The sequence below is a fragment of the Anopheles moucheti genome, chromosome 2 (genome assembly GCF_943734755.1).
Source record: "Anopheles moucheti chromosome 2, idAnoMoucSN_F20_07, whole genome shotgun sequence".
NCBI lineage: Eukaryota > Metazoa > Arthropoda > Insecta > Diptera > Culicidae > Anopheles > Anopheles moucheti.
The window spans coordinates 6351445-6373838 of record NC_069140.1 but is presented as its reverse complement, the minus strand read 5'-3'; the positions used below and the strand labels follow the sequence as shown (position 1 = coordinate 6373838).

General features: G+C 45.1%; 2 protein-coding genes across 5 annotated transcripts; both read right to left on the bottom strand.

The window, feature by feature from the left end:
• Window positions 1-52: 52 nt before the first annotated feature.
• On the bottom strand, window positions 53-19902 carry LOC128298366 (uncharacterized protein CG45076). 4 transcript variants are annotated; one of them, XM_053034116.1, is made up of 10 exons: window positions 19649-19902; window positions 13235-13264; window positions 11557-11928; window positions 10671-10786; window positions 10431-10582; window positions 9524-9580; window positions 8513-8674; window positions 2123-2321; window positions 1840-2056; window positions 53-1765 (listed from the first exon to the last, which is right to left on the bottom strand). In XM_053034116.1, the coding sequence occupies exons 1-10, from the start codon at window positions 19730-19732 to the stop codon at window positions 1133-1135; spliced, it is 2022 nt and encodes a 673-aa protein (XP_052890076.1). In that variant the 5' UTR covers window positions 19733-19902; the 3' UTR covers window positions 53-1132. The 4 variants fall into 4 exon arrangements, with proteins under 4 accessions (XP_052890076.1, XP_052890077.1, XP_052890078.1 ...); XM_053034117.1 differs by lacking the exons at window positions 8513-8674; window positions 9524-9580 and having other exon boundaries at window positions 19649-19901; XM_053034118.1 differs by lacking the exons at window positions 8513-8674; window positions 9524-9580 and having other exon boundaries at window positions 2123-2303; window positions 19649-19901.
• LOC128298367 (protein anoxia up-regulated) lies at window positions 13633-15418 on the bottom strand. Its single transcript, XM_053034120.1, has one exon. The coding sequence runs from the start codon at window positions 15044-15046 to the stop codon at window positions 14651-14653; it is 396 nt and encodes a 131-aa protein (XP_052890080.1). The 5' UTR covers window positions 15047-15418; the 3' UTR covers window positions 13633-14650.
• Window positions 19903-22394: the final 2492 nt, after the last annotated feature.

Genomic DNA, 22394 nt, shown 5'->3' with positions numbered 1-22394 from the left:
TATCTGATAGAATTGTTAAATAAGTGAAGTGGAAGACGATTTCGTTCGCGGGTTTTTTTTTCTAACCTTATTTACACTTTTATTTACTGTCTTATCGATCGTAATCGATTCCGGTAAACTTAACAACCAACAGAAAACAAGTATGAAATAACATAAAGAAATGAGAACGCAACAGAAACACGTTCACTTATAAGGTATACACTAACATTGTGACAGTAGAGTAAGTTTAAGCATCAAACAAGAAAATGCAATAAAAGAATACCAAACCAAACGTGACATTGGGCAGTAGTTTTGCAGAGAACGTGAGCGATTGCTGCTCTGTGAGCTGTCCGTAAGTAAGTAAAATGACAGATTTTAACAATCAATCTCCGCGTGTCGTGTGTGCGTTCGGTTGGCTGATGGTCGCAGTAAGGTGCAAGAAAATGCAAAAAAACCATTTGCTTAACAATGTGTACTATGCACGGAGAACGGCGAACAGCGATTAATGGTTCACCACTAACGGCATTGATGTAGCAGAAACACATGGTCTAGATTTTTATCCGAATTCTGCCCCAATATAGACTTCATGCGGTACGCTATATCGATCGAATCGGATCGGATATAGTTTCGTTGTATTGCTGCTGCTTCCAATTGGCCCTTCTTCCGGGTGTAATGAACGCGAGTTCTTGTTCTCCTGCCGTACCACGGCTACATGATAAGCAACGGATGTGTCTTACCTAATAGGCAACTAGGATGGCAGTAGCGTGCTTGTTTGCTAAGCGGTTACAGTTTCGAAAATGCAGTACGCAGCTAGTAGCGTGTTCGGTTTCTATTACTACGAGTGGCGAGTTGGGATGAGTTCGTTGTGGACTAAAAATAAAAAGTAGCTTGTTTCGTTCGAATCTAGGTTTTCCTATAGCGCCGGTGTCATATTTTTGGGATTTTGTTGTTTCTTAATGCGTTTTACCAGGCACCTTTAAATTTGGTTGTGTGAAGCATTAGGAAAATAGCGTTTGTTTTGCCTCCAATCGTTGTTCGAATTTGATGTGCTGCTAAAATGCTAGCTAGTACCCTAAGTGTTAAATTCGGAAGAGAGTAAGCCCTAGTCCTTAGTGCTAGTGGTTACAGTGACCGGCCACCGTTGCCTGTCCGTTCACTCGGCGGCAGCAGGACTCTCCTCAGTCTTGCTCTCCTCGGTGGTGGCAGCGTCGGCGACGGGCACCTCTTCCGCTGGGGCCGCTTCTGCAGCCGGAGCACCTTCCTCGGCCGGTGCAGCCTCACCCTCGGCCGGTGCACCCGTTTCCTCGAGCTTGGCCGCCTGGCGCTTCAGCAGCTCCTCGTCCGACTGTGCGATCGCCTTCAGCTCGGCAATCTCCTTGGCCAGCTCCTCGTTGTTCTCCTCGATCGCTTGCTTCTCCAGCTCGTTCAGCCTCGCCAGCTCATCCTCGCGCACCTTCTGTGCCTCGGTGATGCGGCTCTGCTCCTCTTCCGCCGCTTTGCGGGTTTCCTCCTCCGCCGCAATGCGGGCAGCTTCCTCCTCAGCGGCCTTGCGGGCGGCCTCCTCTTCGGCCGCCTTACGGGCAGCTTCTTCCTCCGCCGCCTTGCGAGCCGCCTCCTCGGCCTCCTTGCGCTTGCGCTCCTCCTCCTCCTTGCGCTTCTTCTCCTCCTCCTCCTTGCGCTTCTTCTCCTCCTCCTCCTTTCGTTTCTTCTCCTCGGCGTCCTTCTTCTTCTTTTCCTCTTCTTCCTTCTTCTTCTTATCGGCAGCCTTCTTCTTCTTCTCTTCAGCCTGTAGCAAAGCAAAAGGGTGTTTAACGTTAAATGACTTCGACACTGAAGTTCAGATATTCCTCACTGCCATACCTTCTTGGCTTCTTCGGCCAGACGTTCCTCCTCGGCAATGCGTGCCTCCTCGGCGAGTCGGGCTTCCTCGGCGAGGCGGGCCTCTTCGGCCAAACGGGCCTCTTCGGCCAGACGTTCCTCCTCGATGCGACGGCGCTCCGCTTCCTCGGCGGCCAGACGTGCTTCCTCCTCCTTGCGCGCCTGTTCCTCCAGGCGTAACTTTTCGCGCTCGGCAGCACTAAAAGGGCAAGGCGAGAGTTACTATCTTTTCATAAAACCAATCCAATGTCAACTCGGCACTTACGCTTCCTCCTTCTTCTTGGCCTCGTCCAACAGCTTCAGGCGCTCCTTCTCCAGGTTGACCGGCTCGTAGCGGACCTTGTTCAGCTCGGCAACGCGTTCGATCTTCTCCTGTTTATCCTTCAGCTTCGAATCGGTCGGATCGTCGTACAGCTTCGGGTTGTTGAACTTGCGCGTCGGACGAACTGGATTTAATTTTCCCACTGTAGCGTTACGAAACATCCCCATGAACGGGAAATGGGAGGACGCGGGCCAGAGCAAACGGTCCCGGGCGGATGGTCGAGCGGTTACGGGGTTGTTGAGGTTGAGGGTGTTTACGAGGCAGGACAGGTTTGGTTGGTTTCGTTGGGAAACGGATAGACGAAAGAAGAAGAGATATCTACAATCAGGGGGTTGGTTCTACAAGCGATACTACAGATGAGCGCCATATTCAAATAGTGGATTGTTGGTTTATTTTCGTTCAGTTTTTACTCAGCAAAAGCGGCGAAGCGAATCAGGCGATGTCATTTTGGGAACACAACGGTGAAAACAATTACGAACAGTTTGCTCCAGTTAGAGTTAGGTCCGATGATCCCAACACTTTAGATACAAATTGTTCCTTAATTGTTATTCCTCTTTCTCGAGCTTTTGTGTTTGTGTGTGTATTTGTACTACTTTAAGAGTAAGGCGATGAAGGACGAAAGGACACAATGAAATACATAGAAGACATAGCATAGAAAAAGAGGAGACTTCATGCACAACACGGGATATACAAAGTGGTACATTTTACACCGGCAAGTGGTAATCTGTTGTATGTGCAAGTTAGCTCGTGTCCTGTCCAGGGGGTAACGATGGGGGTATGCGTTAGGTGTCAAACCATTTTCAAAATGCATCCACGAGCAACATGCAAATGTTAGTGGTTCACAACTTCGGCAGCGTTTTGAACACTTTTAAACCAACCAATGTGTAGGAAGGCCATGGTCTACTTACTTTGATTAGCTGTTAGAACAAATTCGGGGACTTGGGGAGATCACATTCAGCGGGTGGCTCTTATGTGGGAAGATACACTCCGCCCAGACGCACGGTACGCGGCCGTGATGTCATTGTCGATTTTGTGTGTGTTTATAGAGGTGTGTGGATGAAGGAAGTGCAAGAAAAGGTGTTTTTCGGAGTGTTTCGATTTTGTTCGGACGATAAAACACCCGCCAGAAACAACAAGAACAAGTGTAAAAATCACAAAAGAGATAGATGAACAATTGGAAAGCATGAAAAATGTGACCTTCAAAATGGTGATGTCCATTTTTAGATGGTGTCTGTTTAACGAAATTTAGAGTGTTTCTGATTGATTTTTGCTCATTTGAGCTTTACGCATTACGGAAACGGAAAACTTTAAATAAATAGTAAAAAAAACATGGCAGAAAAGAATGGAGCTGCAGAGTGGAGCTAGTGTGTAGAAGAAGTAGAGCTAGTAGATACAACAATAATAACTGCTACCGTATATACACTCAGAATTGAGAAGGTTTAGAAGTACACTACAACACCGGAACTACAATTAAAAAAGATAGAGATAGAAAGAAATAGAAATATAAGGAGAAGTTGAGAAATTGATTTGCAGAAAGATAGGCAAACAGCGGAAGAAAACTCACGGCACGGCAAAGAAGAGCGAACATCCTACGGGAAATAGGAAGAACTTCCAGAACTTTCGGAACTACTGGTCGATAGTGGTCAAAACCGCCAGAGGGTAGAAATAAAATAGGCAGCAAAGGCTGTTGTTGTTCACAGTATATCGTGTATCTTCTTCACGGTTCGGTAAAAAGTGAGGCGATTCGGTTTTACAATGTGACCGTACGAACGTAAAGCGGCATGTTGTATGTTAACGAACAGAAAGTAAATAAGTGATTCATCTGTTGATTTCCCTCTCTTGCTTTAACGCAGGAAAAACAAGTGGAATTACATCCAGTAAATAAATCGTTGTGCTCTTGCTGTAGTAAACTGTAAATATAATGATTCATCTGTAAATATATACTCTCTCCCTCTTTCTCTCGCTTGCTCTCTCTATTTCACACACTCGTCGGCTAATGGAACATGGGCGTAAAGGAAATTAAAAGTACAACTCTTAACGAATTCAACCACGAGATTGAAGCTGAAAGCTTTTCCTCGACTCTAACAGCACCCTGAAGGGGTCCTGCATTGGAATACAAATGATCTGAGTTCTGAGCTCTACGCTATTTGAGGACGCCTGCATTTCCACCATTGCGAAATAGTAGGAACAGCTCAACAAAAGTGAAAAAAAATTAGTTTGTTAAATGTTTGCCGTACAAAAACCTAGCATTGAAAACAAAACAAAGTATCTGGGTAAATGAGCAAGCAGCTGATCAGCTTTTAGCTGCTTCGTGATAGATTTGCGATCATTCAGCAGTACGCATCAGGCTTGGCATTTTGGGTTAAGAAGAAGTCCGATAATTGCAGGAAAACAAAAAAAAAATACATAACGGAAGAGTTACATCCAACTATGGCTGCCCTCGTCGGGGACGGAACACAGAAGGACTTTCGCGATGTTTCTACGAGCTACACTTAAGCGGCTAGATTAACGTCACTGCTATAGATGCCCTTCTTGTCCCCGAGCTTCGATTTGTGAGTTTCGGTTTTAGTTTCCGTTTCCTTAACTGGAATATGTAAGTGCAATGCGTGTACGCAGTAAGAATAAAGGAGAGCCACATCGAACACGTGAGCAGTATATAATGTGAAAAAAGAGAAAAAGAAATTGAGGAAAAGATAAATAAAAAAAAACAAAGAGGCATTAGGATTAAGAACAGATCACTTTATCTCCCAAGTCCCACGGACGATCGAAGATCTTCCTTGAAACATACAGCACCCGATCGCACGCATGTTATGGATGCGGTAAACACACCAAACGGGTAATATGAGTTGGGTAGATTGTGGGGTTTTGGTTGGGTGTGGTGACTATTAGTATCATTTTGTTTTTTTTTTAAATGGATGACACGTAAACTCGCTGAAGTTGACGCAGTGTATCTGAGCTGTGGTAGAAATAGTTGTTGATGTAATGGCGAAGGATTTCGGTTAAAGTACGACGATCATCACAAACGTTAGCCAAAAACGCCCGATGACTGATGAGTTTTGGGGCAACGAGAACGAATGGTAACGATTTATTTGCGCAAAATATTACTCATACAACGAACCACGATCGTGTGAGAGAGTTTTCGGGTGGTTGAACACCCACGACTAGATGGAACATTCGCGCGACAGGTGTACACCAAATGGTCCATGACGGTTTAATCAACATCTTTTCTTTGCCACCCTCGCGAGGAAACACACCGAGTGAAACTGGTGAAGTGTGCACAAATATTCTAAATTAATCACAACCCCCGAACCACGGCTGAATGTCCGAATATTCTGGGCGCGCTGGAACCTACTTACGAAATACTGGGGATGATGAAGCGTTCGAGTGCTTCAGATGCTGCGATAGTTTAGCCAGACAAACTTGCCATTATACATTTTGCGCTGGTTGGGATTGAGCATGTTGTGGTAGGTACGGGTGTGTGCAGGATAGAGCTGCTGACGGTAGAGATTGTTCTTAATTTTTACTAAAAGAACAAACAATCCAACAAAAAAACATACACACACACAAATAGAAGTGTGTTTATTTCACCCAAACATATCATGGTAAATATATGCAAGTGTTCCGTAACGTATAAAAAAGAGAAAAAGAAATAATAGGATCACATTAGAAGGTAATAAACGAAGAGCAATAATACACACAGCGCCACAACGAATAACTAAAAAGACATAACAAAGGAACCGGAACAAAATGGCTGACATTCGGGAGTGTTTTACGAAGGTAAGTGAGAGGTGTTACTTATTGGAGGTTTAGCTATTGTTTTGGTAATGATTACTCGACGAGAAACGAGAACCAAACACAAAAAATCATGTTGTCCTAGTGGAGTGAATGACATCATCACTATGTCATCTATAGCTATGTACTACTGCTATGTACTACTGCTATTGGTTGCGTGTACTACAAACTTTAGATCATTTTCGTACATAGTGTTGGCTTAAACCATGTCGGGTTCCTGTGTTTATAGTGTTCTTTGGCCATCACTAGTGTTCGACGGGTATGTCATTGGGTTCTGTCAGCGTCGTCGTTTGTTCCGGTTCTGATAGAGCATCAGCGTACGCTTTGCGTTTCTTATGAGCGTCGAGATCAGAAGTTTTCTTCGGTAGCTTGCTATAACTATCCATCCGCCCAGCATCGTTGGAAGTTTGTCGTGTGGATGTGTGTGTGTTTGAATAGGTAAAGAGATAGAAAACAAAAACTAGTCAGCAATGCGTGTCCTGCCGTTGCCCAATGGCTTCCAATGAACCCAACAGATGAGCGAACCATGGCGAAACTCTACACATCGTGGAACCTGAATTTACTTGTAATCCTCTAGTGCCTCTTTGGCAGCCCTCATCATCGATCTCTGGACCCGTTTGTGGAGCTTACGTTGGACTCTCGCAAGTACTGTTGTGTTGTTAGTGGTTGGTGGTCAGATGGGCGTTGGTACGTTGGAAGGAGGTTTGGCAGGACGTTCGTCCGGGACGGTATTTTTTCATTCCCAGGTGTAGGTGTGAATTAGAAATAGATTCGTACTTTAGGTTGGGCTTAAACATTGGTGTTGGCGTTGTAAATGATTCCACACGTCACGTGTCGCGAATGATTGCTTTGTTTGGTTCAGTTTTATTGTGTGCCGTTGTCGGATCGCGTGTTTACAAAAGAAGATGATTTCCAAATCACAACTTCTAGTGATTAAATAGACCACTCGTTTAGTAACTTACAGGGAACTCAGGAAATAAGGGAGTTTCTTTTGGACATTGAAGGACATTGAAACATCTCACACCACCGATAAAGACAACACACAAATTTTAGACACAAAACGGAAGAATTGTTGATTTCTTTACCGATACGCCTAGTGAGAAGTTTGGAGTAATGTTGGGAAGTAGTGGTGGAAGGATAGCTAGCTTAAGGGTACTCATGAATGAACTCCTTAAACTCATCCGGTACCTTGTACGCATGGTTCAGATAGTACTTTTGGAGATATTTCTTAATTTTCGTGTTTACTAAGGAGAAGAAAGACAAAGCAATAAAGAATAACAATGTGTATGTGCATCGACGTTTTAGGGATATGGCGAAAACACTCGTCAGCAAACAAACACGCGATGCACGGTATAATGAACATTCTCATGCTACATCGGTCGTTCGAAACGTGCCAACTCGTCGCTTAGTACGATATCAAGGTTCGTATAGTTCGTGAGCTTAGTAGATACGGTACGAATAGTACGAGGTGATGGGATAGGCGAAGAACCTAACTACGATCGATGGTGCAGTACTAGTATAACGGTAGCGGTCTGTCGTACGTAGGTCCGCACAAATGGAACAAAGAATGGGATGGAAAGAGAGAGAAGAGAGAGAGAGAGAAAGAAAAAGAGAAACAGAGAGATAAACATATGATAGCTACGGGGAAGAAACAAAACACGTTTAGCGTACAAATGTGGCTGTAGAAGAGGAAGTTCCAGAAGCCCTTCGAACAAGACTTGCGTTACGGAAGCAGTGCTGCAGGGTTGGTAACGCAGCAGGGTTACTACTCAGCCACTTCGCAGACAAGTGCGATTAGATAAAACCGAAAAGGGGGGGAATTGTGATGGGGTTGTAAAACAAAAAAAACATTAACACTGTTGAGCATGAGCAAAGCCCACAAACGGTCGCTGGAACGTGCTTTAGAGAGCTAAACGAGTGGGGAGGGAAACAAAAACAATCGTTATCATCGCGCATCAACAGTTTGTTGCTGAAGCTTGTAAAGCTCGGCCGAAAAACTAGTCATTTTAATAATTTTTGGAAACACATTTCATTATTATTGTGGCAAATGCACCATGCACCACGCGCAGTTGGGCACCCAATTGTCGCCATTGTTCACTAGAAGTAGTTGCGTTTTGAAAATCATCCATTTTGCTGAGAGTGGAGTGCAGTTTGGTTGCCTACGTGGGAGTTTTCTCTGTTTCTCCTCTGGGAAAACGAAGGGAGCTAAGGGTAAGGGTGTTGATAATGTGGTACGTTTGTCTTCTGTTTATTGCTCTACCAGCTCACGGTCTGGTGATGGTGATAGTGACGCTTGCCGTACGGGTGACGTTCCCTCTGGTGTGTAACCCTGCACGCCGACCTCGTCCGAGAAGGATCGTCGCGGCGACGGAGGATTGTCGTGAAAGTCGGTAAGTGATGCCGGGTGTAATGATGGTGATAATGGCGATGGTGGTAAGGGTAGTGGTGACGTTGGTGGTGTTTGCTGCGTCGGAGCCTCCGCCCGCCCCTTGCGGGCCTTACTCTTTCTGTCCTGCTTGCGCTGGACCCGTTCCCGCTTACCTTCCTCCACATCGGCCTTGGCCTGGGTGCGGTTAGACTTATAGTACGACATGACGTTCACATCCTTGCCGACCCGGGCGGTATCGTAGTTATAGATACGGGGTTTGCTTTTCGGGTAGGCCTGCGACCCAATGATGCGCGTACTGGCCAAGTGGTTCTTGCCTGTGTGGGCGTGTAAACGGAACAGGCAAATTGTGGCGGAAGGGAATTGGGGTTTGATTTTGCCAGCCACGTGTATCAACCATCCGCGCGTAACGGCAGTCGCAAGGAAGAGATTGAGAGAAAGAAAGAGAGAGAGAGAGAAAGAGAGATAGAAACAGAGACAGAGCAGATAGCCAAGAGAAGGGCGAGAGACAAACGGTACGGGGAGGTTTTGGAGGAAGAGAGAAACAAGAGAGACACATAGGGAAACTTGTAAGGTTTCCGAATGCAAAACAAAGGTCAAACACTTTTAGAAACAGATAAGTGTCATAATTAAACTCATTTGAATTGTTTTTTTTTCGTTTGGGTCAAAAAAGCTCCGCACAACTGACAGAAAATGGTGAGCAACAACACAACAGAATGCTAAGATAAGAGAATGTAAAACAAATCGAACAAGCACCAAAAAACAGAACCTCAACAGAGCAACAGTATAGAACATGAAACAATCAAATATGCATTCAATAATTAACACAACAAAGATAAATCCAATCTGCAGAACTTTCGGGAGATTTTCGGAGAACAGGCACCCCAACCTTGATGACGAAACGTTCGAGATCCTGGTTTCTGGAACGGTGGAAGATGTCGGTAACTGTAATCGCGCCGTACATGCTATTCCGAGCTCAGTACAAACTGTCTTCCTGTGAACGGTTATTCGATGCTGTTAGCACACGTTTGTTCTGATCTCTTATAACTCTTCTGCAAAATCACGTAACTTCGTGGAGCTTTGCTCTCCATTTTACACATTAATAGCAACACCTCACAGGACTAATACACAGTCACATACACGGTTGTTTCGATCACAATACTAACCCTCCTCATCCACATAGTACGTGTAGCGCCACAAGATGTCGTCCAACAGCACGTACTCTTCGATTGTTTCCAATATTATGCCATCGTTGTTTAGTAGACAACGTTTCCCATGGAGGTCCCAAAGGTATTAGCAGGGGAATAGAAAGCACAGCAATAAAACGCACACACACACACTCAAACACACGAGTACAAAACAAACCCAATATAACCAAGAATTAGAGTTGCAGCGAATACCCAGCACCGTGGAGTGGAGCGATGAAGCGATGTTAGATTGACGTAACGTCCAGCAGCGGCAAACCCGTAAAGCAAAACAGTTTGAAGCAAAACAAGTCAAAACGAATGTAAAGAGAAGCAAAAAGAAAAGCAAATCAATGAAAACAAACGAAACGCCACAGCAAACGGCAACAAATGGAAGAATTGGGCAGAAAGATAGTGCGAGACTAAAATACTGTTTCAAAACAATTGATGACGAATGTAATGAGTTGCAAAGAGCAGGAAATAAAAGCGCCTTGAAACACTTGTTTTGCGGAGGGAAAGTGAAATGGGTGATACGCAGAGATAGGTGGCAGGTGGCAGCGAAATGCCATGTTTTTTTCTTTCTCTAATTTTGAACAGAAATTGTATTTTGAGGGGTAAAATTTGGATTCAAATGTTGACAGGCATGTAATGCGTTGCTGCTAAGACATGATCATGATGCTTGAATAAATCGGGAAAGCATCTGAAAAATGGCTGTTTCTATAAGGGAGCATCTACTATGTAAGAAAGGTTGATAGAGACAACACATCGGAGGTGTTTGGAAATTTAACTGGTTGGCTTGCTTAAATCAAAAGTGGCAAGAGAAAGGGGTGTCGGCCATGGGATGGAACGGTGGTGGACGGTAAAGAGGGTCAGAGACGGTTTCACTTACCGACATAGCGCGACGCTGGCGAATGATATCTGGCCATGGCCTCAATATCGTTACGGACGCTGCGAATCGGATCGGTAATGTGGCTCTTGACGTAGGTGTCACTGTTCAGGCGGTTGTGCGTGGAGAACGGATCGTACACCCACTTCTTTGGGCTGTCAGCGTGCAGCGTGTGTTTGAGTGCAAAACAATCGATTAGTTACCGACCATCTTGCATAACGTGCGCATCGCAACAATACATACTTCGGTTCCGGTGCTGCCTGTGCGACCGGGGCCATCAGACGTGGAACGGGATCGTTCAGCTGGCGCAGCAGCAGTGCGGTCGAGTTGCGGATATCGCGCTTCTCGTCCTCAAATTCCTACCCATCGAAGAACAATCCCAAAAGCACGGTAAATATAGAAGCAAAAAACCGCAAATTAGTTCGGCGTTACAAGTACAGTAAGGACTACCAGCTTGATACCAGTACAACCGGCTGGGTAAGCTGTTTGATTAGGGGATGCAATTTGAAAGGGCCCAACAATTTCTACAAGCGAGGTATAGCTGCTTTTAGCGAACTTTCGACCAAATGCGAGGGACTACACGCACACGACGGGGAACGTTAAGCAGCACGGTACTATAAAATATGATCATAATAGGCAATGCAATGGAGACGCCTGGTGGCACGTGTTTGGCTGAGTAATGACCGCGTTGTGTCTGTAGTAGGTATGGCTGCGTACTTGAGTTAATGAGCTGCGTACTTGAACTTTAGCGTTACGCTGTGCGCTGTGGTACGGGGGTACTAACATTTGTAAATCATCAACGACTAAAGGATGTGGGTCAAGGTCATTGCATTAATGCTCGGCAAAATCATACATTATTTTGATTATTGTTTATGATTATACGGAATGTTTAAAATTGAATGTTTTGGGGTATATGCATTTGTTTTTTACTCGAGAGAAGCTAACGCGGGCAATTTTTGCGAGGTAAGTGCAATGTAGAAAAGGAGAACAAACGCACACGCTAAGCAAGTTTCAGTGATGGGTAGTACCGGTGTGGTGGTAGTATTTACTGTTTGACACAATCGTTTTTCGTTTGCTTGTGCTTTGCTGGATGTTCTGTCGGTGCTGCTGTTTCGTGTCCATTGCTTACCAAGTATGAGGGCGAGTTGTAATACTGCTCTAGGGCACTACTTACAGGACTAGCGCGATATTTACGTTCAATGCGATCGAATTCTTTGTTGATGATCGACGGGCGGAGATACGGCGAGCGGATCGTGACGACCCGGGCCGGCGATACGATGACGCGGGCCGGCGAACGAACCGCCCGCACGGTGCGTACCGGCGAACCGAACACGCGAACCGGCGAGCTGATCACGCGTACCGGCGAACCCAGCACCCGCATCGGGGATACCACGATCCGCGGCGGCGACGTGACGACCCGCGTCACTGGAACGAGCCGCTTGTGCGCTACGTACGGCATCGGTGTGCGGTACGTCGTAGTGGTGGTGGTGATCGTGTTGAACTGTTGATGGACATCATGGACGATCGGGTCGTGCGTGTTTGGTTTGGTGTGTTTGGAATGTTGTCGACGGTGGTGTGTGTGTGTTTTTTGTAGTTGCAAAGTGACCAAATACAACGGTTTGTACACGATATTTTACATACACACACACACAAATAGTAGAATACGAAATACGGATGACGGATGGCAACGTTGGTGAGGTTGGTGCGAAGTAACCGAAAGAAACACGAAAGGAGTTGAGTGGAGTTGGATGGAGAAGAAAGAAAACAGTGAGAGAAATAGATGGAAGAGAGAGAGAGAGAGAGAGAAAAAAGAAGAGGAAGAACGGAGCAAAAAATAAAACAAAGAACGAATTAGGGACGAGAATCTATTATTTACAAACACGATCAATAACAAATCTTGTCATCATTTGTTTGCCTAACTTTCTCAAGATTGCTGTACATTTCTTCTCTCTTTTGTAAAACAATGAATATGCTTTCAATATTGCATCCATCGCCAATGTAGGGCAAGAACCAGGTAGTCTTCGAGATGCACGGTGTGGACTTGGAGTTATCAGACGACTCAGATAACTCGAGCGAGTTTACAGCACAACTCAGAGCGTTTAGAGCATGTTATTCACACAACTCGGTGAGTTTATAGTTCAAATTGAAGGTAATTAAAAAACATTGCTTAACGATGTCTTCTAATTTAACTCCACACATAGTTTATACATTTTGTTAATGTTTTCTTTCCAAAATGTCACCCGAAATACTAAGTGCGTTATGTGCAAATTAAAGAAGTTCAAACTCTACAATATTCTCATATAAATGATATTGCAACATGAGAAGGAATTTGAGATACAATAATCTCAACGGTCCGCCATAAAAGATGTCTATAATAGCTATAATATTGAAATGTTTCTCAAGAGCTACCGGTACATTAATATTTACTGGATGATCTAAATTGATAAATAAATAAAAACGAGTTTCTTATGTCATCTATGCTTTCAGCAACTATTTGCTCCGTGTTCTTCTTTTAGTGATACCCAGAATGTTGAAATTGGTGTTCTTCCTATGAAATGCGGCACGATACCCAGCCCCATCCTCATCAAAATTCATGCAAATTATTCATTGGGGAAGATAAATTCAAATTTACAGAAACATCCTGAAACTACTTTACGTGGGATGCAAAGTTGTGAATGTGCAAACTAAGTGATTTGTACAGTTTTGTACAGAATTTCAAAATACAACCACAACGTACCAAGAAGGAAGTAACACGGAGATGTGAAAGGCATCGGTAGAGATTAACCCTGTGCAAAGATAATACTTACGCGTGGCACTCCGGAGTATCGCAGTGGAGTCTGTGAGGAAATAGGAGGGCAAAAGAAAACAAAGACATCAAATTATTTGCAATTTTTGAGACTGGCTGTCGCACATGTTCCGAACAAGGAACAAAGAAACGATCAGAGGAGGAAACGATGATGTTCGAAGGACGGGAATTGGTAGACGCGATAAGGAAAAGTTTACAAGAGAGCGTTGAAAAATACAAAACAGTGTTTAACACGCAGAGAGGAAACAACAAAGTAAAGGTGATTTTATTAGGTGTCTGTAGAACAGCAACAGGACGGTACACAGAAACAAGAAAACCAATGCAAACAACGAAGATGTACAGAACTGGACAACATAGAAGCAAACAAACACATTCAAAGAAGGAAAAAAACACACACGAGAAACGCTTCAGAAGGAATGTTTTCATACACGTTTGTGCGAAGGATTTCTCGTTGGAAGAGCTATAGATACAGATAGTGTATAGGTGGATAGTGTAAGTCCGTGATTTGACAGTTAGTACAGTGGAGCTGTGACAGCGGCAAATGGTTTTGGCTGCGTACGTCTATGGCGTTAGCTAAGAGTGGCTGTTGCTGAATGGCTATTTCTAATAGGGATTATAGGGAGTATAGAAAGCTTGGCTTCAGCGAAATTTATTACAGATGTCCTTTTTTTAACAACACCGGCTAGCACTAAACTAGCAATCGATAATTTCACCATGTATGAACAATATCGCATTCCACTGTACTAAAAGACTATCACGCTTCCCACCACCTGCTCTTTGCAGCATAATTCTGTTCGTGTGTTTGTTCCTGTATGTGTGTGTTTGTGTGCGTTCCGTGTGTGTCCACTCCATCAAGCGGAATGAAGGACAAAACAACAACACAACAACAGTTTTGGAGCGATTGGATAAGAATGTTTTTTTTCCTTATCGTCTCGGTTTTATTGATTCGAACATTGGCCGTCCATTGGGTCGCTTTTAAAAAATGGTTGCTTCACAAAAGGTTATTCAACTTTGGAGGGTTTCGTAATATGCTGAGTATAATATGCGAGTACAGAGATAAACACAACACATGGTTAGTACGGTTCACCAACCGGATTTCGCTACACGTGTCATACGCTACTAGCCTGCCAGTACTAGCCGCGGTTAGCAGCAGTACGCAGATGGCGGGACGAGTGCTCACCCATCTCATCCACAGATGCGTTTGCCGGTGCGAGTTGCACAAAAGGTGCCCCGATGTTGGTGAAAGGTGATTTAGAAACTCTTACAGTGGGGTTAGTATATTGTGACGATCGAAGGCATGATACAGAGGGAGATAGAATGAGCACACGCACACAATACGCAGTGCCCTCGGTCGTCGGTGTGTGGTGAAACGCAGGTGCGTGGCGATCCTGGTGATCGGGATCGGTGGGCCCGGGTTTTAGACGCGGTACGAGTAGTGCCGGTAGGTGGTACCGTGCGGCAAGCGTCCGGATGTGGTCGAGCTGTAGCTGTAGCCGCCCGGGCCGCCGCCGGCGGTCGAGGTGCGCTCCGTACTGTACGAGTAGCCGCCCGGTCCACCGCGGCTGTTGCGCTCCGTGGTCGACGAGTACGTGGACGAGGAGGTGGACGGGCGCGAGTACGGATCGGATGAGTTGGATGACTCGGTGACGGTCTTGTAGGTCTTTGAGTACGTGTAGGACTCATCACGACGCGGTGTCGACGTCTCGACGGTCGTATAGCGTGGAGTCTGCGAAATGCGTTTGTTTTCAGTGGTTTTGTTCGGTTTTCTTGGTGGTATGCTTTGGATATTGTCAAATGCTTTGCTTTCCTTCATCAACACACACTTCACTGTGATGGTACGAATGGTGACAAGGGGTAGGATGGGAAATCGGGGGAAAGGGGTGGGGAGGATAGTTCATGTGTTCGTTTTTTATCTCTTAATTTGTTCGTGTCTAGGTTCTTGGAAGCGCTTCGACTCCTGCCACTGCATCTCAGCTTTGCGATACATGGGTTCTTATTGGACATTGGGAGTTCTCGCTACATCGGTAGAAATTGAAACAGGTTTGAACAATATCCCCCATCATAAGTTCGTTTCGTTCGTTTCAGAGGCGTCTGTCATTGAGCTCTCGATCGCAATGCATGTGTTTGTTAATACTGTTCTACTAAAGACCCCGCTAGCAGGGGACCCGTCACCGCGCACGTCTAATCTCGGGCGCCCGCCTAATGCCGGTAGTAGGTACGGGCATACCCGGGCTCGAAAAAGATCACATGTCGGCGCCCCTCCTTAACCGATGCCGTACCGTGTACGCGGCGCAGCAGCGTATCAACATTGTCCGCATCCGTCGTGTGGCCGGTGGCCCGATTGTACTCCCGCCGGTGAAGCTCGTTTGCGATACGCTGACGGTTCTGGTCACGTGGCGACAGGTAGGCCTCGATCGGCCGGGCCAGAACGCGCGGATCGGGCTCGATTCCCTCGCGATTGATCGCCTCCAGTATGGAGACGCGGGCCTCCTTGCGAGGCTGTCGCTTACCGTACGCCGTGACCGGATCCGGTATCAGGCTGGGCCGTGGCACAAACGGAACCTTGTCCCAGTCGACCCCACGTCTCTGTGAAGAAGAGATTGTGCAAGTGGTGGGATTTGATAGTGGCCTACAGGGGTGGTTTTTTTATTGTTTGCAAGAGGGGGCCTTTACTCTACGCAGCTTCGGGAGTTAGTGTGAAGGATGCTGTCCGGAGGCTGTTAGCGGCAATGACAGTGAGACTATACCTTACACAATTGTGCCGATCAGCATGCAAACGGTACAAAAATACAAACATCTTGCTGATCGGCAACAAAGGGAAAGGCATGAAGGTATTAAAAAGAAAATGACTGCTGTTTCCCGCTGCTCAAGCAGGTCAACAAAAACAAAAACAAAAGGACATTGCAAACGATGGAGGTAAATTTGTCACCGAGCACATCGTTATAATAGAGTGTTACGCTATCAAAATGGTCGACCCTCGCTCTCCCGCCACCATTAAACTACTTGTTGACTTCATACATCTGCACAGACATTGGACAAAAAGGAAAGAAAGACCTGTCCATCCATCTTCCCAGGACCGTGAGCCATCAAAGCCAGGGCAACCTGTTCCGCCGTACTACATCGGGTTGGTGTAGCTTATTTTTGAGCGCTCCACCCATCCGCGGCCGTGATGACCGCTTGGTGGTTGCGCTCGTCGCTACACGCCGTGCACCGAGCACGCTTGCGTTTAAAAATAGCTATTGCTCAGTCTAAAGTCTACCGCCACACGGTGCCGCGGGCGAAGCTGTCCACCACGGAATGGAGCAGTCCTCTCCGGCCAAAGACACGATGGTGCTGGGCGTGTATCGCGTCCCCCAAAAACGACAACCCACTGTCTGGTGTTTTTTCTTCGCTTATCGTTGTTCTTTACCTCGCACGAACAGGCAACAACGGTGTACAAGCATCGTGGAGACCGACCGTTACTATCTTCCCGTTTTTGCGCACGCCCTTGCGCTAGACAACATATTTTTAGTTTGACAACGAGCGAATGCGTGCGATTTTTCTTTCAGTTGATCAGTGTGCGCTTTATATATGTACTGCAGCTGGTACGCTGAAACGTCATGGAAAGGCGACGGAATTGTGCTGTAAAATATTTCAAACACAGCTGAACATTTTTTTTTTGTTCTCGACCCCCACTCCGTTCAAACACGTCGTTGAACTATTTAAGCGCGAACTCAAGGAGATTTGACGTACGCAGCCGCATTTGCATGACCACTTCATGGCGCCCTACTGGCGCAAAATTATGTCATAATTTGGAACGCGCAAACTATTTGGAACACCAACCGTGGGAAGGGGTGGGAGAAGAGTTATATTTAGCCTTCCCTAGCCACGTACGGTGTTGGTACCGACACATACGCGCTTAAAGTGCGCCTTGTTAGCAGCCATTGAACCTGACCCTGTTAGGGCTGCCATTTTACCGCAGCCAAACCACCAGGCACACGTGTGCTTTGATGTGATAAAAGTGGCGCCTCAAGCCAAAACGCCACCCATAGATCGTAGCCCATTTCGCAGTCGCTTTATCGCATTCCTGCTAATTACTTGATCTCCCTTTACTTGTGCGTGTGTGTGCATAAGTGTGTATTTTTCTTTCCGCTAACAGCGATCCCTTTCTGTTTTCTTGCTTCCCCTACGGTAGCTTCGGTCACGGGATGGTCGGGATTAAATATAGATTCTATCGTGCCACATTTACGTTGCATTGTACTGACGTGTCTGGTGCGTGTGAAAAGGACTACGATAGAGCGAAGGTACGGTACCGAGTTCCGGCATTTGCGCTTGACGAGTATTATAAAATCCGGATTAAATAGAAATTAAAAACAAAAATTGTGCGCCAGATGGTATAACCGTAGCGGCGAACTAGCCCATAAAGACCGATTCTTCAGGACGATCATTCGAAAGGGAGCTAATTTATGATTCGAGGTGACAGTTTTTGTGGATGGGGAAAAATACTAAGACAGATTGCATTTCTTTTTCTTCTACTTTTCAATCGCACAACAATCTCCTATACACAGGAAGGCAGACTGTTCTACTCCTTCAAAAGTAATTAATTTACGTACTTTCTGCTCCTGAGCATGCGGCCCGAATGCGATATTGTTCATTATTGGTAATTCCTGGTCTGAGGATCATCAGTGACATATTTTTCAAACGTGTCTCAATTTCGTTACAACAGCAAAAAAAGAGTGTTTGTACATTTTTTACATAACAAAAAAAAATATGTTTGGAAATGTGAAACAAAAACATTTGATTTTTCTTTTTTGGAGTGAATTTTTGGCGTGGAAGTATGTAATTTTACACAAAAATGATGTACAAAAATAAGTACAAAAGTGATAACACAACATATTGCACGAGATGTGTTCAACGGAAATTTAAGTGGAAACAGATCAGGGAGAACAACAGAAAAAATACAAAAAATAAACATACATATAAACAAATATTAATAGCCAATTGTAACCACAGATTGTACACCAAAATCAAGGAACATTGAAGGCCCGGTTTCGTACACCGTTTTACAGCCAGAATGAAACGGAATGTGTCTGTTGCCTGTATCGTGGGAACAGTTTCAGTGTATCGGAACCGTAATTGTGTCCTTTGTTTTGCATGCACACTATTACAATTCCAGTTTGCTAGTTTGTTGTTTCACATTTGTAAATGAGTTTTGGGGTTGCTTTGTTTCGCTTTTTTGTTTTCGGTGTTCTATATGCTTTGAGGTGTCTAATTGCGGATGTTTTCAAGTTTGTTTGTTTGTTTTCTTTTACGGCTTGACGCACTTTGAAACAGCAGATGAGTTATGATGTGATATTAAATGGAAGGTAAGGTAAGGTAAGGAAGGAAGTAAGGAACTTCACACATTCACACATATAGACACACACACACACACACACACAAGACACCTAGAGGAAGTTTATGCGAGGGGATGAAGAAGTCTTCGGGGGTGGGGGAAAAAAGGAGAATGGCACAGTTTTGGGAGAGTGGAACAACCAGCATGAATAATCGGTGGCGCGCAATCGTGGCTGGTGTAACGTTCAGGAACCATTTTCACCGTTTTCTAAGTTTCTATTTTCGTCCTCCGTTCCATTCACGTCAATATGTGGTGCTTCGTGCTGCGTGCGTTGGCTTTATCTTCCGCAACCGTATCGAAACGGTCAGGAATAGCATTTAAATACACATTTGGGGGTTGTTTTTTTTTTGTTGGATAACGCCAGAGTCCCTTTTTTATAAACCGATTTTGAGAAGCACTTCACGCAACACTTAACGGATGTAATACGGAGCGTAACAACACTGGCTCACAGTTCTTTGGTCAGTAATGTCCAAGCAATTCTTTTTTTCACAGCACTTCAATAGTTTTCACCAAACATCAGATTTATTGCGCCAATGCCGTTCACTTATTCCTCGAACGTTACACAACTCACGTGCGCGCACTGATCTGTCATGTGGGATGTGAAGAGTGAAGGAGTTCATCCGAGCGAGTTAAACGATCAAACCGATCTCGCCTGATTGACCTTAAGACACTAAGGCCCACATTCCAGTCCTGACTGGGTGTTTAAATTCCAGGTAGAGAGTGTTGGTTTTGTTTGGAATTTTGTGGGCTATTAGCTTCTCTTGGACAAATACGAAGATCCGGGACATCGTTAAACTCTCACAGGAAAGTGGGCAAGATGGAGTCGTTTTTTTTTCAAGGGAATAGGATTAAGGATCTCATATACTCGTATGTATGAGTTTAAGTTGGGGTTTTTAGTGGAAAGTTTGAAGAGTCTTATCCCTTCAAAATGGGGAAGATACTCAAAAAAGACTCGAAGAAATTGGACATCTCTTGGGGGGAGGAAAATGTGCGAGTGTGTGTGCGTGTGTTGGGTTTTGGAAAATAGGAATGTGGTCTTACCGTCACGGTGTACGAGGAAATCGTGGGACGGGTATAGCTCGAGCCAACCCGGCGGGTGCTGTAGAAGTCGCTTTCGTAAACCATGGTGGTTTCGCTTTGACACTGAACGGCTGTTCGGATGTACTAGGTACCGCTGCGGGCTAGGTTCCGCTGAAGCTCACTTCCACTACGTGTCCGCCTGTTTTGCTATTGCGGGGTTTTTGCACTTGCTGCGCTGCTGGTCGAAATGGTTCTGAGTCGTCGCCCGCCGGTGAAGGATGAAGTAGTTGCCTTGCGTCGTTTCGAAGGGTTTGCGCTGAGCGTGCGCTGGCCGTCAGCCAAGCGCGCGGATCGGCTAGTCGTTACACGCTGCTCAGAGTGTGACGAAACGAGACGACACTAGTGCTCATGAGAGGACGAGTACAAAACTGGATCGGGATGCGTCTGCGCGAAATAAAGTAACTGCGAAACCGAACAGAACGGGATTTGCTCCACAATGTCGATCAAGCGGAAAATGGTGAAGGAGAGGAGTGGAGACAAGAGTTTCAGTGTGGGCGAAAATTATCATCTTCACTGAGTTGTTTATTTGCCAGTGTATGTATGTGTCTGAGTGCAATTTTCATGTCGTATTTCGCGAACGTAATCACGACATTCATTGAATTGCCGCTTGCTGAACGAAAAGGAGAAGAAAAGCACCAAAACAAACTAAATCCTTTGGGGTGAAGAATTTACCCACGGACAAAAGTCAAAAACTCGCTCGCAGAACAGAAGGGCATTTGTCTCGCACACTCGCAACAAAAAAAAGGAATGCAAATAAGAAACATCCCTGATGGACGTAATGAAAGATCACGCGAATTTGGTGCAATGGTGGCGCGAGATGAACGAAACCAGACGCCATATAACGAATGTGCCTATTTGCTTGCGTGTGAAGCAAAATCATGCTAATCACGTTTCACGGCATGCGGCTTTTGTGCCAAGGACGATGAATGGCGAACAAGCGCGCAAATTTATGTGTCTTGGTGTGACGTTGCATTTCTTTTTTGTTTTTTTTTTGCTTTCAAAATTTCATTCAACTTCAACTGTCACCTGTTCGGTATCGTCCAAGGAATGCTCAAGCAGGCTTGGTTTTGGCAGTGTTGCCAACTTTCCCCGTTTGTCCAAAAGAAGCATTGGGAACAGAAAGTTTCTAGCACTGTCGCCGTCCATTCAAACGTTCCATCGGCGGTGTGTGAGTGTTATTGCGTCAACGCATCTGAGAGGAAAAGATGATGGGTGATGCGATAGAGGCAAGGATGGAAGTAAAAATTTTGCACACGATCGTACGAAATGCAATCCAAAGCAAAAAAGAGAGCCAATTGTGAGTGAATACGCAAAACGGATGACCTCAAAGAAAGCAACAACCCAACGGTTCTTTCCCAGGCCATTTTCCCCAAGGGGAGGAATGAATCGATCCACAATGGTGGGTAAAATATAATCGATGTGTAGAAGGTGGTCTGTTTCTGTGCCATGTTTTTATTCGGTGGTTTACAGACGCATGGTTTGCGAATTTATAAACAAACCAACGAATGTTGATTGTGCAGTATTAACGTTCAAATTGTGAAGAGCGCTGTGTTGACATTGTGGAGGGAGGTGGAAAATTATCGAATACGAGATTTAATCGCTCCATGTCGAAGAGCAGCGATCGTATGGCAGTTAGGTTAGATTTCATTTCAGTTAAATAAACAACAAAGGCATTCAGATAACTTTCCATCCTCATTAAATCTAATATCTAAAAGGAACCTTTCCTCACTGTACTCTTATTTTCAAAATGATTTGTTAATAATGCTATTCCAACCGATCTGGAATGGAGGACACGAGTGAATTCCGTTCTATCGCAAAACGACCTCTATTATAGCAGCGAAGAAAAAAAACCCATCCATTTCTCTCCATACCGGCCGCATTTTAGGTGTGTTCTAATTATAGACTAAATTCACCAACCCAACAGCAATTGGAGCTGTATCGCAAAAATCTCCCCCGAGCGAGTCGAATGCGCTACAAAATCGTGCGCTACCGCACCGGCGCTTGGAATGTGTAGCTTGATTTTCCACAAACCGTTACACATGATTCATCGCAACACGCCGTCCTTCGCGGTCGCACCTACTCTCGCACCTTCGCGTGCGTTTGTTTTTGTTTTCTGAAATCACCACCTGATTTTCACCGTTTACCACCTACCATTTGTTGGCCGTATCGTGAATTGCGCATCGGTCCCTCATGGTAAGGATGGGGATGCGGGTTTTGAATCACACACATTAAAATATCCACCCTTTGGGGGTGGTAGCGTGTGAGTGTGTAGTGGTGAAGGTGAGGTCAGGTTACATTTCGGACGAGTGCACACCATAATGGGCTGCGTACGTTAAAGAATGGAGACGCATGGTCGCTCACCCGATGCACGTTGACGAAGCGTGTGCTGTGGCTGACCAAAAAGTATATGTCCTTATGAGGCATGCAACTACGCAGATTATGGAAAATTTCTGCATCACGTTGAACGTTTGATGCGTATAAGGTAAAAAAATGTTTTGATAAGATCCTCAAATATGGACCTCTGTCATTTACAATTAACAATTAACTTATATATGTGGCTTGTATGTCATTCAGATTGAACATATTCTATAAAATATGTTCATCTCATGACCTTAAGACTCCCCTTGGTGTGTCCCCTACTTTGTTGATTCGTTTAGTGCTGACACATCGAGGTCACCAATCGCTTTGCACTTGGTCATTTACTCCA